The sequence below is a fragment of the Kryptolebias marmoratus genome, linkage group LG15 (genome assembly GCF_001649575.2).
Source record: "Kryptolebias marmoratus isolate JLee-2015 linkage group LG15, ASM164957v2, whole genome shotgun sequence".
Lineage (NCBI taxonomy): Eukaryota > Metazoa > Chordata > Actinopteri > Cyprinodontiformes > Rivulidae > Kryptolebias > Kryptolebias marmoratus.
The window spans coordinates 25,783,911-25,800,948 of NC_051444.1; the positions used below are offsets into that span (position 1 = coordinate 25,783,911).

The window sequence follows — 17,038 nt, forward strand, 5'->3', positions numbered from 1 at the left end:
TTTTTTTTTGATTGAATACTCCTTTTTTTTGTTTGACATGATTTTTTTTTGATTGAATACTATTTTTTTTTTGTTTGACATGATTTTTTTTTGATTGAGTACTCCTTTTTTTGTTTGACATGATTTTTTTTTTGATTGAATAATTGTGAAACAAATCTAACTCCATAAGGGGGTGGGGATAGGAGCACAGATTCATTTAACAGCTCATGTTAAGTATCTAAAGTTCTGTTTCTCTTTTTGTGCAAAGTTTGGGGAGGATGTGTCTGTAGCTTCCAGCGTGGCACTTGTGTCAGAACGCAACTCAAACCAGACAGCAGCCAGCCCCCGACTCCATCCCTCCGTGTCCGGAAACCAGGACCCCGCTGCTGCCCTCTGGGGGAGCCATCAAGATTACACACAGGTCAAATATGAGAACTATGAGTACAAAGTTCGTTTTCACTTGCTTTGAAAACAGTGGTATAAAAGAAAACGTCTCCAGTGATAATGCAAAATATTCCACAAACTGCAGTGAGCTTAAATCATTTCTGGGTTTCCATAAACACATTCTTTATTTTAACTACATATTTAGAAAATCTGTATAAAAAAAAAAAAAAAACACATTATATTTCTACAACAAAAAAAACCCAGATTAATAGATCTAAAGTGTATATGATGTGAATGCTTAGTGAAAATGTGCTTTTAATTTTAGGACATACAGAAGATCTTGTGGCCTCAGAAAGCAGACTGTGAACATGAGTACTCTGACATACCTCCTGCTCACTTGCTGCCAACCTATTACCTTTCACCTGAAACCCAGGGCCTCGGGTCAGTACATTTTCCTGAACCAGTAGTTTGTTTTTTTTTCTTCCTCTTTTCTTCTCTTTTGGGGTAACGTAGCTGCAGTATAGTTACAAGCTACATAAGTTCAAAATATTTGCATACATTCATCAATAAATAATACTTTACAACTGGAGTTAAAGCTTTTTTTTTAACATTAATGCAGAGGTTACAAGGTTGCTGTGTGCCTTGTAATATAACTTTGTTACACTGTCACATTTTGCCAAGATTTTATATTGATCATGGGAGAACTGGATCTCTGTAAAGATCTGTCCAGAGCATCCCTAATGTTTCTTATTGGGATTAAAGGCTGGACTGTGTGAAAATGATATCCCTTGGACCCTGAAGAAATGTCATAATTTAATTCTGATGAATCCTGGCCTTATTCTGTTCATCGAGAAAAACAAAACAAAGAAAACTAGCAAAATAAAGAAAGAAACATGATGGTCAGTCTGTATGTTCAGTAGTTAGCTGAGCCAACTTGTTTTGGACTTAAACATAAGCTGACTAACCTACTCCTGACCAGCTGAAGCAACCATACTTTGAGTTGTAATAATACTTTCATCATAGTCTCACACATGGCAGATATTTTTGACTTGAAAGATAAGGATGAGCACAGTTAAATAACCAGGGCTGCATTTTTGTAGTCACACTTATGTAAACTGACTGGTTTTTAGAACTTGCACAAAAAAAAAAACAGTAGTGGCCTATCAGGGTTTTTTTATGTGGTAAAAAGTCGTTTGTAACTGCAGTTTTCAGTTTCTTACTTACCTCCTATAATGTCCTTCCCCTTACTGATGTTGTAGTAATTTAGCTGAAAGTTAGTGTTGATTATTATTATTTGTTAGGCTATTCAGATTCAGCATAAATAGATCACTAAGCATGTGCCACACTGGACTGTGCATCAGTCTCATAAAGAACCATAGATCAAGCTTGTAGTTCTAGAGTTGCATTTATAATACTATAAAAACAAGATTAAATATGTCTTATTTGTGTTTATTCAGCCCGGTGGCAACTCTGCTGTATGGCAGCAGCAGTCCTTCCCAGGCTGTAGGTGTACCTGACTGTGGCACTGTCCCCCAGCCATACCCAGCCCTTCTGCCCGCTTCATTAGACTGGCCCCTGGAAGAAAAGGAGCTTCCAGATCCCTTTGCCTCTGAGGTATCTTTTTTTTTGTCAGTACACTGTGGACTGTTATAAGTCTCATACATACGCTTCGCTTTTACAGCATTACTCAGAGTTCAAGTGTTTAATCAGAGAAAAAAAAATGGATGAAACAATAAAATATACTTCTGTGTTTACAGATACTCCGGGTACGCAGTGGAGGATTTACACTGGAGCAAAGTGGCAACAGAATTGCTCACACTATGAAACAAGTAAAGGAAGCTTCTTAACTCCTCTGTGCTAACAGCAGCAAATTATATCCCACTACCAACTGGAAAATACATTTTAATCTTAAACAAGGAGAGTGGCATGTAGCATGTTTTTTTGTCTAACTATTAAATTAGAATTCACACAATATTAAGTCAATGCTTACACATTTACTTTACTGAGTCAGGTTGATAAAAGACCTCACGTCTCTTATTTGATGATGAATTGATGTAGCCACTCAGTCATTTTTGTCTGATGCCATACTAAGTCGTCCCTTTCAGAACTAACCAAGCTTTGTTTGTGTTCACAGACTACTGTACCACTGTGGCAAGTCCACAATGAGGCAGCTCTGTTTTGGCGGGCCAAAGGCAATGGCAGCCTTGCCCTGCAGTGCCTGCGACAAGTGTTGAGCTCAGCGCCGCCTTCCCACCGCCACTCGCCTCTTACCAATGCTGCTAACCTGCTGCTGCACCACGGCTTGACCACCCAAGCACAAACACTGCTGGAACATGCCTTGGCTCTTAATGCATCAGAGGTAAAGAGACACTGGCTTGTCACCTTTTACAGTTCCATAGCTGATCGAACAGTGGCAAGAAATTCCCCATGTTTGAACTGAAGGAGCGTCTTTGTCAAATTTTAAGGTTGAGTTTGTTGCCAAAAATGTTAAAGATCCACAGAGTAATATCTTGTGAAATCAAAGCTTGGGTTAACCAACAAAAATAATTTATAGAAACAAAAAAAAACAGTTTTTGATTAGTGCTAATAAAAATAAATAAAATAAAAGCCATTGTAATAAAAAAAAGTGACAAAAACTCTGTTCCTGTACAATATTTTATTAGGAAAATCATCGCCAGCAATAGCGGTTAACATAAGTCACTTTACCCACAAGAAATTGCAACTACATGCATGATTGGACCGTTTCATTCCTTGTTTTCTCTCTGTCAGCATGAGGTACACAAACATCTGCTAAATCTTGGTGTCAGTTTTCACATGTTACCCATTAGCTAATTTTCCGCTGTCTTGTTCCGTTTTCCTCCCTCAGCCTCACACCCTGCTCAGCCTGGTGAGTGTGCATTTGGCCCAGAGCAATGTGACAGGTGCTCTGGCTTTGTTCCGCCACATCCTGGAAACGACCCTGTCCTCCTCCTCTTCTTTCTCATCCTTTGCTGGCTGTGAACAGTGTCGCACCAGCCTACCGTTGCTGCGATGTCTTCAGTTTTACCCCTCCCTCTACAGTCTTCCACACCAACAGTCTTGCTCACGTGAGTAACTTAAAACACATTGAGGTGAAGTTTTTATTTTGTTATGTTTTTAAGGCATAGCTTCAGAAAATATAATGGGTTTTAAAGAAGATGAAAGGCTTGAGACTTAAAACAAATTAGTTAGAATCATTCCAAAGAGAGCATTCTGTATAAAAAAAATAAGTTTTTTTTTTCAAAAGTGGGGTTGTTTTAGGAGATTTATTAGTGTTTAAAGTATTTTGAGGAATGTTACAACTTATTAATGATCAAATAGTTTTGGTTGGTATTCTTAATAGTGTTACGTTTGTCTAAAATCTATTCAGCACCAGTGCAGAAGTTGGCACTGAATCTTCATCTTAACCAGAGCTAACAACTACACTGTTCATGTCACAGCTTCACTGGCCAATAAGCATTTAAAATCATTAAATCGAAGAAAAAAAAAAAAAAAAATTCCATGTTTTATTGATTTTCCAAACATTGGCAATGTCTAACACTTGTTAGGACGCTTTCGCTACATTTACTTCAACCTGTTTTCTAGCAAGCAAGACTTTGAAACTTTGAAACAGTTTCTTCTTTAGCTTTTAGTGCTGGCTTTTTTCAAGCACAAAAACAGCTAGCATGAAAAGTAATGACTAGCATTACGTGTAAGATGAAATGTAATATGAGAGCTAGAGAGCATCACATCCCACCTGTATGAGAATAAATTATTTTAATATTATCTGTCCAACAAAGACAGACATACAATATTGAACATTAGTGAGTGTTTTCACATTAAGGGATTGTACAAGTGGAGCCAGAGGAAACTGAGGCAGTAAATTGTCATCAGGGATGGAGGGATAAACAGTTTGGGGGAAAAAAAAACATTAAAAGGGAGGAAGCAATGTCTCAAAATATGAAATGCCCCACAAGCCACAACATGGCAGGTTTTGTCATGTTGTGGCTTCAGGAGGATCCACCTTTTGTGCACATAATTTTGATTTAACATTGTCTACTCTTCTCTAGCAGCTTGTATGAAATAAAGTTATGATGAGATGCATTTACAATATTTCCCACCTAATTATTACTTTCCGATTTTTCAAAAAAACATGTTTAAACTACCCTTGTTTGATATCTAGTTTTTTTAGATTGCATCTAAGTGTGAATGTAATCAATGCACTCTATATTTCTAGTACATTTTCATGATGATAACAAGGTTTCAAATAGCAACTAAAACTATGTTGTGTTTATTTAGACGGTGGTGTCTGTATGGCTGAGGAAGACCTAAGCATTCATCTGGAGGATTGGGAGGACAGTGAAGACAAGCAGGATGCAGCTGCAGTCTCTGCCATGGAAGATACGCTGCTCTTTGAGAGTAAGAATAAGACTTCTGCAAGTTTAAGTGTTTAGGAAATTCTTTCTAAAGCGTTGTAGCTAAGGCTGTTTAAAAAAATAGTTAACAAATTCATCTGATTACAGCCCTTTTCTATACAAATAATACTGTCCAATTATTTTTAGTCATCCACTTCAGCACAATAAAATTCAGTGTGTTTAACTGTTTGCTGAGGAAACAAGATTTTGTTAAAAAAAAAGGTGGAACTCCCAAGAAGCTGCTTTAGCTTATACAGGGACCTCGAACACAAAATACATCACATTTACCAAACAATGCAATTCAAACCATACCCCCACACCAACATCTAGTCAAATCATTATTCTTATTTCACATCCCCCACATACATTCGTACATTCCCTTATCTAGTTTCACACATTATTATTTGTACACGATATTGCACCAATCAGACCTTATTACAATAATTGATATCATACTTCTTACAGCCCAATTCACAAAACATTTTATCAAACACATCAGAGGGTGACAAATTCTTCCTTATACTTCCTATCCAGATATTATTAAAACATTATAGTAGACATAATTAATAAACGATAATTAATTTTCTTTAGTGTATAGAATATGTTAGTTTTTTATATCCAGTTTTACTGTTAATTATGCAGCCATTTGAGTTAGTCTAAGTATAATGTTGTAGCAGTTCATTTTTCCAAAGTTTCTTAAATATCTTTAAACCCACTGATTGTATCCATACTGCCATACTATTTACGTTAAGATTGGGGGTTTGATCTCCATCCCAACAGCAAGCCAAGGTCTTTTTGGAGCAGTACCCTGCACCTCCAACAGATGTCAATTTGCTTATTGGATTTCTAGTGAGAATAATAAGAAAAATATGTAAATATAGATTGTACGCTGTAGATCTAAAGCACTGCATAAGTATGTGTGTGTCAATGATTGAATGAGAAACACACTGTAAATCACTTTGTAGAACCAAAAGAAGGTTAAAAAGCTGAAAATGTTATTCACTTACTTGTATATAAGATAGTAGTATTAGTAGTCTGACATTTGAGTTTGCTTAATTTGCTGCCCTGACCAAAACAATAAATAAAAGAAATGACCAGATGCTGTTTCTGTCCTGAATAGTTTCTTTTGTAGGTCAGCACAACTTCTCCCATTTCTCTTGCGCTCATGCCTGTCACGTTGACCTTTCAGAGGTCATCTTGGATAGTAATGGCTCCGGCGAAGCAGCTGCACAGCGGCCGTCTCCCTCTACCTCCGGAACCACTAAAATGACCCCGTCCTTTGGAGACGGGGGAGTGGAGAAAGAGGAGGAATGGCAGCTGAAGGAGGACCTGATGGGAGCGTTCGAAGGAGCCCTGGATGTAGGAGGGAAACACGGAGACCTACGAGGGATCCGAGTGCTAAAGAATGACCGCGTAATGGGTGCCCGGGCAGGAAGTGGGCCATGCTTTGGAAATTGTGAGGATGATGATGGAGCAGAGTGGGTAAGTGTGGAAGCTAGCCAATTTTTATGCAATAGTAAAAAATACCTGTGGTTTAAACTGGTTTATATCATTACTGAAATGCTCTGTTTTTTTGTTGGTGGTTTTTAGATCACTTTCCAGGTAAAGCGGGTCCGGAAACCTAAGGGGGATGGGTCAGAAAACGTTGCCATCTCTGAGGACAGCCAGACTGAAGAGTCCATGTCTGCAGGGAGTTCTGTCCTGGAGATCAGTGGTCCAACTATCCCGTCCCCTGGTCCTTCAGGTAACAAACAAAACTACCTTTTATTTAAATGCAACATCATCGATACAAAAATAAGTACTTGAGGTGGATGTTTTGGAGCAGGTCGCTGGAAAGACTACACAAGTCTAGGTTGGCCAGGACCAGAGGAGTGCCAACGGACACGAAGGGTTGACCTCACCACTGTAGCTAGTACCTGGTTGGCTGTTTCTGCCAAGAATATTGAGTAAGACTGAAATATTTTTGTTCAAAAATCAATAAAAATCAAGTTATTTAATGTATATAGTTACATAAAATGCCAATTTACTGCAAAGGTCATCTTGGTGAGCTGTAAAGAAAAAATAAACATATAATTTGTGTTAAGTGTGAATATGTAATAGAAAATAAATTAAAAATATATATTGCTGCCTCTGCCATTTCAGCGTTACAGCGTATCACCAACCAAAATTCCACCTTTGACTTTTCCTTTCTGTTCACCACTTCCCTGCAGCATCACGGAGCACATAGACTTCGCCACTCCGCTCCAGGAGCCAGCGGCTGAACCTTTATGCAATGCCAACTTGGCTGCCAGCATGCACACCCTGGACCACCTGGCAGGCGTGGCCAATCGCGCCGCCATTCACTACACCGGGGAGGGCCAACTGCGTGAGGTACGCTGAGGCAGAGACCACGTACTGTACTGTGATCAACATGCTTACTGAACATAAATTAAATTTATACAATTTTAAGTTTTTATGAGAACAAAAAGGAATCGCACAAAACAAAAGTCATTACTTTTACTAGAGTTTTGTATTGAAAAGTATTTCATTTCCACACATGCACTTAAATACTGTGGGGTTTTTTGGGGGGTGGAGGCTTTGTGAAAGGTTCATAGTGTCATCTGAATACAGAGGAATTGTGGGTGATGCATATTTTGAGCCTAAAAACCAACCAAACAAAAAACAAAAATCAGTGTTCTATTTTCTGAAAAAACCTAAACTTCTTATACTATTTTTACGTAATCAGCACGGCCCAGTTGTTTCGTTCTGTCTCACCTGTTTATTCTTGTGAACTAAAGGTCCTGCAGAACCTTGGCAAAGATAAGTTCTCCCCCCAGTCCTTTGAGCAGGTGGGAACACGCATTGCTAAAGTACTGGAGAAGGTAAGAGCTCTCAGGTGATCCGAGCGAGTTCCCAAGTAATATTTTGTAGTTTTTTTTTGTTGTTTTTTTTGTTGTTTTTTTTCTTTACAGGATCTGCCATTTTATTGTTGCTTTTATTCTAACAAACTGTTACAAACATTTTCTTATTAAAGTCTAGTTTTCGCAGCTTGGACAAAGATGTAAAAGCAGGATCAGTCTTAGCAGGGTTTAGAGTTTGAAGCCTTCTTATTGTCATGTCTGCTTATTTAGTTTTAGCCAACCTAACAGCTGCAGTCTGTTTTTCTGATTGTTTCAACACCTATTGACATAACTTATTAAATGTTGTTTGTATGCATGTTTTTTTTTCCTCTTCTTTACTCTAAAACTATAGAACCAAACATCTTGGGTTTTATCCAGTATGGCTGCGCTGTACTGGAGAGTGAAAGGCCAAGGCAAGAGAGCCATCGACTGCCTGCGCCAAGCCCTTAACTATGCTCCTCATCACATGAAGGCAAGTTAGATACAGACCCCTCCCAACAGTTAGGCTTTCTGATTAGGATTTCTGATTGTAATTCTTTTTCTTTGTTACTCCTGGAGCAGGACGTTCCACTCATCAGCCTGGCCAACATCTTTCAGAATGCTCGGTTATGGGAGGATGCTCTTACAGTGGCCCGTATGGCAGTAGAGATCGCCCCTCATTTCGTCGTAAACCACTTTACCCTCGCCAACGTCTATATCGCAATGGTGAGGAGCAAAACCAGACTGCGTGTTGCCCAGGTCCTCTTTAATCCGTTTAATTTGCCATCGGTGATCAAACCTTGTCTTTTTTCTTTCTATTTTGTTTTTGGATAACAGGAGGAGTTTGAAAAAGCCATGCACTGGTACGAGTCTACTTTGAAGCTGCAGCCGGAGTTCGCCCCAGCCAAAGATCGACTGAGAACCATTCAGTGTTACCTGCTCACCAAGAGGGAGCGCCGCCAGCCCTAAGCCCCTCAGACTGACCCCATGTGATCATAAACCCATCGGTTAAACCCTTAGACACATGCACACACTCAAAGACAGACTCTGATTAAAACCACAGGTAGTTTGCACAAAGTAAAAAGGAAGGAAAAAAAATTAAATTTACAAAAAAAGGGGGGTATCAACATTAATGCTTTGGAAATCTTGTCTCTGTTGATGTTAAATCTACCCCCCCAGAATTGGGTTTGGCGTATCAGATTGATCATTTTGCCCCAAAACTGCAAAACTTTCTGTTTTCCAGCAATTAACATATTCTGACCGTAATATATATGTATATTTTTCTACATTTGCTTGAATTTCAAAACTGTAAGTGGGATAAAAGTAATGCTTTTAAACTCTGGATAATTCTATTGAAATTTTATTTTCAACCTGGGCTGCTTGGAAGAAATCAGCGTCGTTCTTGAAGACAATTGGGTGTAAGAATGTGGCATCAAAAACAGATACATTGGCTCATTGTTTCAACAATAATGACACGCTACCACCTGAATGTGGTGCCAAAAAGGGTCTTCTTACACAGTATTTGAAAAAGCTTTTTTTTTTTTTTTTTTTTTTTTTTTTTTTTTTTTTTGCTGAGATGGTAAAGCAAATGCTTCTCCATTCAGAGGTGAAATGATTTTTGCCCTCACTGTTTGTGCTTCTTAAAATGAAAGGGGAAATCTCAGTTTATGCACTCCCCCCCCCTCTCTCTAGCATTCCTATTTATATGGGACCTACAAACTGATTTTGCTACGAGCTAATATAAATAAAAAGAGTGAAAATAAAATATGCTATAGCATTTGCTTCTCAACATATGGAAATCATTCGGCAGAAAAGGATTCATCATCGACAGTCATTAAAATAAAAGAAAATCTATTAAAACTCTTAAATGTACAGTATTAAAGGTGATGTGTGGATTTCATTTTGTTTTGCATCATTTGTTGCCTTAGAGTACTTTTTGAAGAGACACCGTCTTTTGTTTATCAGCCATAAACTCCTGATCAACAACTATTATAGCCAAGAGAAGTGTTATTATGAAATTGGCCTAGTGGTGGCGCTGTTTGACTTTTTGTAGCCAGACTCCCATTTACTAAAACTCTCCCTCTATAGGATAAAATCAGTTGCCTTTTTTTTTAGTTAAAACCAAGTACTTTATTACTGTACTTCAGTACTTAAAAGTACTATTCCCACAGCATGTTAGTGTTAATGTTTCAGAAAGTGCCCTGTTATAATCTCACACATTACAGCCTTAATGTTTTAATGTCTGGGACAGCAGGTAATGTTTGAAAATGAAACTTGTTAAAAAAAAACAAAAATTCTTGTTCAGTATTTCAGTCCATCCTAATGACTGTTTTAAAAACAAAATGAATTCAAAGTGTTCCCATAGCTTTTTTTCCCTTTAATTTGCACTCGTTACCAGCTGCTTTAAGCTACAAATTTCAGAAATACCAGTTGTTGTTTATTTAGTTTTTAGAACAAACATTTATACATGTGTTGTCTGCATCGTGTAGGTTTGGATATATTATATATTTTTAAAAAAGCAGGTTTTAAACTATATGATTTACAAATAAAAAATAGGAAAACACTGATGTGTTCTTTCTAAGGAACATAAATAGGACAATGTGCATTGTTGGAGTTCCATATCAGCAACACTCATTAAATTTCAAACTGATTTGTTGTTTTGATAACTAGTTGCATTAATCAGTCATTTTTGCTTCATTAGTCCCTATAAGACTCTTATTTACCAACAACTAAACTTTGGTTCAAGGAAACTCAGGGGGTGGATCTGACCAGTTTTAGTCAAATTGGAAAAAAAAGGGGTTGTCCCAAAATAAACCTATAAAAATGTTTACGTTTGTGGACCTTTGCGACAACATCAACGCATAAAAGCAACATGGACTTGAGTCCGAACTCCGAAACCCCCTGGCGGTTTTAAAGCTGCTGGTTGGAGTGCCGTGTTGCCCATGCAGCACGGAGTCGCATAAACTAAAGCTGGAACAGCGTGTTCATTCACATAAAAAGGTACATCCACATAGTGTTCGTGCGAGAAGACACTTTGTTTCTTTTTTTTTTTTCTCTTTCTGTCAGCTTGAAAATGCAAAAAAAAAATAATCTAAAAATGGCCCAAGCGCGGAGCAGCGTGCTATTTTTAAAAAGCCCACGAAGGAACAAGATGGTTGCAGAGGAGCTGAAGTGTGTGCACACACTCCTATAAATATAAAGCACAAACACAACAGGAGAAATCTGCAGATACAGACAGACACCCACCCAGCCCCTCTCCCTCGGAACCACTGTGGACAAACCTGCTGCTGCATTGCTAATGGATCTTATTTATTGTTATCTCCTCGGTCTATTCCTGTGCAACCACCCCCCCCTTTTCTTCTCCACTCCGTTTTGGAACGTTTCTCAATGAATAATTGACTGGAGAGGTATTTTCGACCAGCCCCTGTCTTGGGTGCAGTGTATAAATAGCTCGTGTGCAGCAAAGCGTGCATGGATTTGTCAGGGGTGTTAGGCCTTGGGAGTAGGAGCTCTGTTATGTAATAGGCATGTGAGTTGGCACACCACTGAAGCACTGCATTGAATGTGTGTGTGTGTGTGTGAACGCTCCCTTCTCATTGAGTGTTTTCAAGAGCGATCGTATCCTCACTGGGAGTCCTTTTAGGTGCTCTGAAGCTGAGGCAGCTCATTTTGTTCCTGCATTCGCATTGAAGATGGTGCATTTTATTTAACTCAGTAGTACAAATTTGATTAGTAGTTTATCTCCACTGTATACATCGAACTTGTTCTTTCCTTGGTGCTCTGGTCTCTAAAATATAATTTAACGCTGACGTGCTGTGTGTTACACGCCCTTTACTAGGCTGGATCTTTTTCTTTTTTCCCTTTTACAACAGGCTGGTTTAGGGTCTGCCATTTCATTTGCAACACTTATTATATTTGCTGAGCTACAGAGACTTCATAGGTGATTTAAGAGGAATCTTGCTTTAACAAGGGCCTAATAAGTTTCCCTGTTTTTGTTCTCACACTAAACTTTTCATGCTCATAGCCACGGTGAAATATGTCCTCACCATGTGTAAATACTCTAAATTTAGCTCACTGTGGCTTAATATAGCTTCGCTGAATGAATGCGGCTGCAAGACATTATGTAATAACAGTGAGTTTCTTGCGTGGGCATGAAAGGCTATTTTAAAGTCACAGAGATGAGGCGGATTAAGATTTCAAAACATGGGAAGAATGCCATGTCTTTTTCATTGCTTATTCTAAACGTTTGCCTATGTAGATGTGTAGATGTTTTATTTTATATGTTTATGCAATGATTTATGTAATGCGGAAATCCTTCACTTGTTTTTTTTTTCTTTGTTTGTTTCCCCCTGCACATTCCATATGTGTTAACATGTGCGCCATGTTTGACTCCCAGAGAGGTGGCCATCTTTTTAAGTGTTATTGGCTTGAGCCTTGAACACGAAAACTGCTGCATTGTTGGACATTTCTCAAGGAATCAGGTCTCGAGTTTCGTTGCTTCGCAAAGTCCCATTTTCCTATTCCGTTACTGGAGCCGTCTGTCCCAAAGGCAGATTATATTCCAATTCAGGACCAAACATGCCAAGATGAACCCAGTTTAACATGAAGATGATTTCTTTGCACCACCAGGTTGATTCCCTAAAAGCTGTTCTTTTAAAACCTTTGAATGGGAGATAACTAACAGAAGGACTAATCACATCAGAGGATTCTCAGGTCTTGAAAAGATTTTTCATCTTTTTTTTTTTCAGTTGTAGTTGCTGTTTTTCTGCTTGTGATGCACGATACAGCCAAAAGCGTTTGGACAAACCTGTGCATCCGGCAGGGTTTGGGTTAGACCCCTGATCTCCTGTGATGGGCAGTTATACCAAGACATTTAGGACACATTTAGAAAAGGCCCTTTTCTGTCCCATCATGTGTGCATCCCAGTGCGCAAAGCAAGGACTATAAAGTCTGATGAGTTCGGTTTTTGGAAGAACTTAACTGGCGCAACACAGAAGCCTGACCCTAACCTCGTCGAACGCCTTAAGAATGAAACAGAAACAGATTGGGAGCTGGACCTTGTCTTCAGACATCAGTGCCTGGGCTCAGAAGTGCTCTACAGAAGGAAGGGGCACAAATTCCCACGGAAACACTCTTTAGAAAAGCCTTCTGAAAAGAGTGGAAGCAGTTAGAAAGCAGTGGCTGAAATAAAACCTGCAAACACTGATGGATACTAGCCTACATTTTTATTTATTCATGTTTTTGTTTTTTTGTAACCAGGAAAGGCCCATTGAGATTAAGAACCTCTTTTTCAAGGGAGTCCTGGCCAAGAGGCAGCAAAGGTTACACAACAATTACAATTGGTTTACACAAATAAAATGCCATACAGAATTATGAAAACCTGTGACAATTGTAAGAGGTCATCTCCAGAGCTCTCATTCTGGACTTAAAAGCACACAGTGAAATTAATTTTCTTTCTTTTTGCAACTTGTTTCAACTTATAGCTGAAACCAGGCAATGTTTGTATTGTTTGTGTGTGTCTGCATGCGTGTAAAGTATAGTTTATTGTTGATTTCAATTTAAAACACTGACTGAACAACTTACATCTAAAGCAACCGTGGAACTGTTCTAACATTTTTTTATGCTGTTCTTGTCAAGTAAATTTAATCTGAACTAAGAGAGACCAATTTCATCTTAAAGTATCTGGATTTGCATACAACTACAGTCATGTGTGGGCAAATACTTTTTTATTTTTTTATTTTTAGGCCTGCATCTTCATTTGTTCTCTGTTTGTTCAGTTTCTTTGCATTTTTAAAGCCACACGTCACACCAAGCTAAGATATGTCAAATCTTTTTAAATATGTTTTTAGAAATCAACTTGCTGATGCAAAATATAGCCTCATGTCCACCAAACCGTTTATTTTTAGCGTGTTTTGTTGTTTTGTGTGTCCAACCTAGGCATGTCTGACAGATGACTGGATTCAGTTTAAAAGTTCTGAGTTAAGATATGTCTTGTGTGTTGGTTAAAAGATGTTCAGAAACTCTGTGGTAAAGCTATTAAGTGAGACCACTTTAAACATTGCAGGACTTGACTCCTTTCAGGGTAAATATTTCAAAGAAAACAAAGGGAGCCTAAAGACTTTTGCACAGTTCTATATAATACACAGTGAAACCCCATACAGAATAACGGGACAGTCTGGGTGTAAGATTTAATATTAACATGTTAGGATTTTTAATTTTATTCATGTATTTATTAGTCTGCTTAATTTGGGTCATGAAGCTAAAATCCATTCAGGAGGTATCCTAATACCAAACCGCCTCAGCTGACTCCATCTGAAGTGGACGAGCAGCAGCTCCTTTGATGACAGAGCTCCATTCCAATTCATTTTCTAGAAAAAATTTCAAAACTTGATGTAAAAATTTGTTTCACATCGAAAATGTCACCTCTTCTTCCTTTTCTGTTGTGTGTTTCAGTTTGACTTCTAAATACTGCACCATTTCACAGAATTATGCTTTATGTTCTTAGACTGAATCTAAAAGAGATTTACTAGTTTTATATATATATATATATATATATATATATATATATATACATATTGGTTAATTTCCAAGTTTATTAGGTATTTGAAGACAGTAATGGCCTTTTTTCCCTATTTCTTTTGTTTTTTTCTCACATTTTTTACAGCAGTCGTTCCCAATCCTGGTCCTGGAGGAACACTATCCTGCAGGTTTTAGTTGTTTCTCTGCTTTGACATCTGATTTAAAAGAGTGAGTGATTAACAGGCTTCTGCAGAACTTGAAGACCTGCTGAAGAGCAGGGAAACGATTAAAAGCATGCAGGATAGTGTTCCTTGAGGACCAGGGTTGGGAACCACTGCTCTACAGCACAAGTTGCTATCTCTAACTACAATTTTTATTTTATTTATTTTTTACTTTATTGCTTAATTAAACTAGCTCATATAGAAAACACAGTAATCAGTTAATCTTCAGCATTTACAGATGTCTTTCTTTAAAACCCAACTTACCATCCATTTAACCTGGAGGCTGCAGTCTGTGTATTTCTGTTGTTTTGGTACCATGGACAGTTCCCACCAAGTCCACCGTGTTTCTCTGTGTGCTGCTGAGATGTTGCACATTAAATGTCTTCAACCATCGAAGATATGTTTTCAAGAACACCTTTCAAAACAGTTTTTTTATTATTTTTTTATTTCTGCATTTAACAAGTCCAACTTTTGGTCTTTGTGGTAATCCTGACAAACACCAATGTCAATTGTGATGTTTTTCGGAGATGGAAAGTAAGAATGGAGTCATTCATGGCCTGACCCAAAACTGTTTGTATCTCATTATTAAATCAGTCAGCATCAATAAAAGACATGAAAACTTATGAATATCAAAAAGTTAAGGTACTACCAATTACCTTATGCTCTTAAGATAACAGAGCTTCTCACTGTAATGCTGTTTCCTTCAGTGCACAAACCTTCAGTGATTCAAGATCTTCTTACAGTATTATAATCTAAGACATCTAGGGAAACTAATAAAATGTTTTGGAAAATATATCAAGCTTTTAAACAAAATACACAATGTGTGGATTCATTCTTTGTGCCATATCTATAAGAAAACACAAGTGTTTTCTGTCATACTGATTAAATGTGTGTAAACAATAACAATAAAAAAGAACAAATACCTATTACTAGGTTGAACATTTTCTTTCTTTGATGGTTTAACTTTTCATATTTTGTGATCTCACAACCACAGCTTTTATAGTGATTTCCTGAGATTTTATGTGACAGACCAACACAAAGTAGCACATAATTGTAAAGTGGAGGGAAAACAGCTTAGGCTTAGTCAAAATGGATGGCGAGAATGGATGTAGGTCTGGAGTTTAACTGAGCCATTCTAACACCTGAATATGCTTTGATCTGACCCATTTCATTGTAGCTCTGGCTGGCTTTTTCGTGTCATTGTCCACTCCAGCCTCAAGTATTCTGCAGTATTTTTGTTTCATCTGACCAGAACACCTTCTTCCCCATGTTTGCTGTGTCTCTACATGGTTTGCAACAAGCCCTTCTTATGGTGTTCCTTCTGCTGCTTTTCCATAAAGTCCAGATTTGTAGCCTTGTCTTGTGGACAGACTCGCCCATCTGAGCTGTGGTACTTTTCAGCTCCTTCAGAGTTAGCACAGGTTTCTTGGCTGCCTCTCAGATTAATGCTCGGCCTGTGAGTTCAGGTAGACAAGCATGGGCCGTACTATTTCTATTTTCAGCTTTATCCCTGACCTGTTTGGGGGATTCCTTGGTCTTCATGATGCTGTTTGATGATTAATGTTCTGTAACAAACCTCTGAGGCTCACAGAACAGCTGGATTTATACTGAGATTAAATTACACACAGGTGGACTCCACTAATTAGGTGATTTCTGAAGGCAAATGGCTGCACTGGATTTTAGTTCTGGATATCAGAGTAAAGAGGACTAATCTACGCTACACTATTTCAGATTTTCATAAACAGCAACAACAATAAAACGAAAACCATGTATCATGTTTCCTTAACTTCACATTTATGTGCTGTTTTGTATTGGTTTATCACATAAAATCAATAAAACACTTTGAAGTTTGTGGTTGTAACATGACAAAATGTGGAAAGATTTGATTCGACACAGTCTGTCGGCTTTGTGAAACAACTTTTACAAAATGGTATTTCATAGTGTAATGTATGTGAATGTATTGTAACATAAAAAGAATCGAGTTGAGTTAAATCTGGATTTCATTTGGATTTATGATTGAGAGTTGTTTTATTCCTTTTATTCCCTGAGATGAGTTTTGCTGTGAACCGAAGCTTCACAATTAAACACAACTGAACTGAAGTGAAAGGATCAAAGCGTGTGAATACTTTTCCAAGCCGTTGTACACTACCATCTTTTACATGCACTCAGGAAGGTTAGTCAGACACACCAAATAAAAGATTAATGTGTTTATATGCAATATTGCATAAAAATAAGTTCAATATATATATTTGCCTCTGTAAGACCAATGTAAATGTGTTTTTTTTCCTAATCATTCAAATGTGAATAAAACAGATAAATGTAAGAAAAGTTCAATGTCCTGCAAATGCAGTGCCATGGAAATCCTGCAGGTTGCAGCTTTAATGAATGAGACAGTGTCTCCATTCTTAAAGAGACACATTTAGACAGAAAGGAAGCTTTTGTGGTGGATTATTCCTCTCAGTCGCATTGTATCTTTGTGCAGAAAAGCCTAATTTTGCCCGCTGGGACCTGCCCTGCCTGTATGTACATGTATAGATGGGTGACTATATATAGATAGGTTTTTGCCTCTCGTACAGTAGCACCTTGAGCAGAGAAACCCGCAGCGCCAGGCATGTTGAGTATGGGAGTTAAAAATAGCATCATCGGTCGGCCAAGCGCCGCTCCG

General features: G+C 38.0%; 1 protein-coding gene across 1 annotated transcript in view; it reads left to right on the forward strand.

Annotated features, from left to right (window-relative positions):
• Positions 1 to 9,122, forward strand: part of ttc17 (tetratricopeptide repeat domain 17) — an 18,941-nt gene extending 9,819 nt beyond the window's left edge. Inside the window, exons 11-25 of the mRNA XM_017414300.3 lie at positions 248 to 400; positions 689 to 804; positions 1,821 to 1,977; positions 2,121 to 2,192; positions 2,498 to 2,722; positions 3,230 to 3,449; positions 4,660 to 4,779; positions 5,965 to 6,257; positions 6,366 to 6,519; positions 6,601 to 6,721; positions 6,986 to 7,145; positions 7,553 to 7,636; positions 8,007 to 8,126; positions 8,216 to 8,359; positions 8,471 to 9,122. Of these exons, the coding sequence (XP_017269789.1) occupies positions 248 to 400; positions 689 to 804; positions 1,821 to 1,977; positions 2,121 to 2,192; positions 2,498 to 2,722; positions 3,230 to 3,449; positions 4,660 to 4,779; positions 5,965 to 6,257; positions 6,366 to 6,519; positions 6,601 to 6,721; positions 6,986 to 7,145; positions 7,553 to 7,636; positions 8,007 to 8,126; positions 8,216 to 8,359; positions 8,471 to 8,602 (2,271 nt within the window). The 3' untranslated portion in view covers positions 8,603 to 9,122. The remainder of the gene's footprint in view (positions 1 to 247; positions 401 to 688; positions 805 to 1,820; positions 1,978 to 2,120; positions 2,193 to 2,497; positions 2,723 to 3,229; positions 3,450 to 4,659; positions 4,780 to 5,964; positions 6,258 to 6,365; positions 6,520 to 6,600; positions 6,722 to 6,985; positions 7,146 to 7,552; positions 7,637 to 8,006; positions 8,127 to 8,215; positions 8,360 to 8,470) is intronic.
• Positions 9,123 to 17,038: the final 7,916 nt, after the last annotated feature.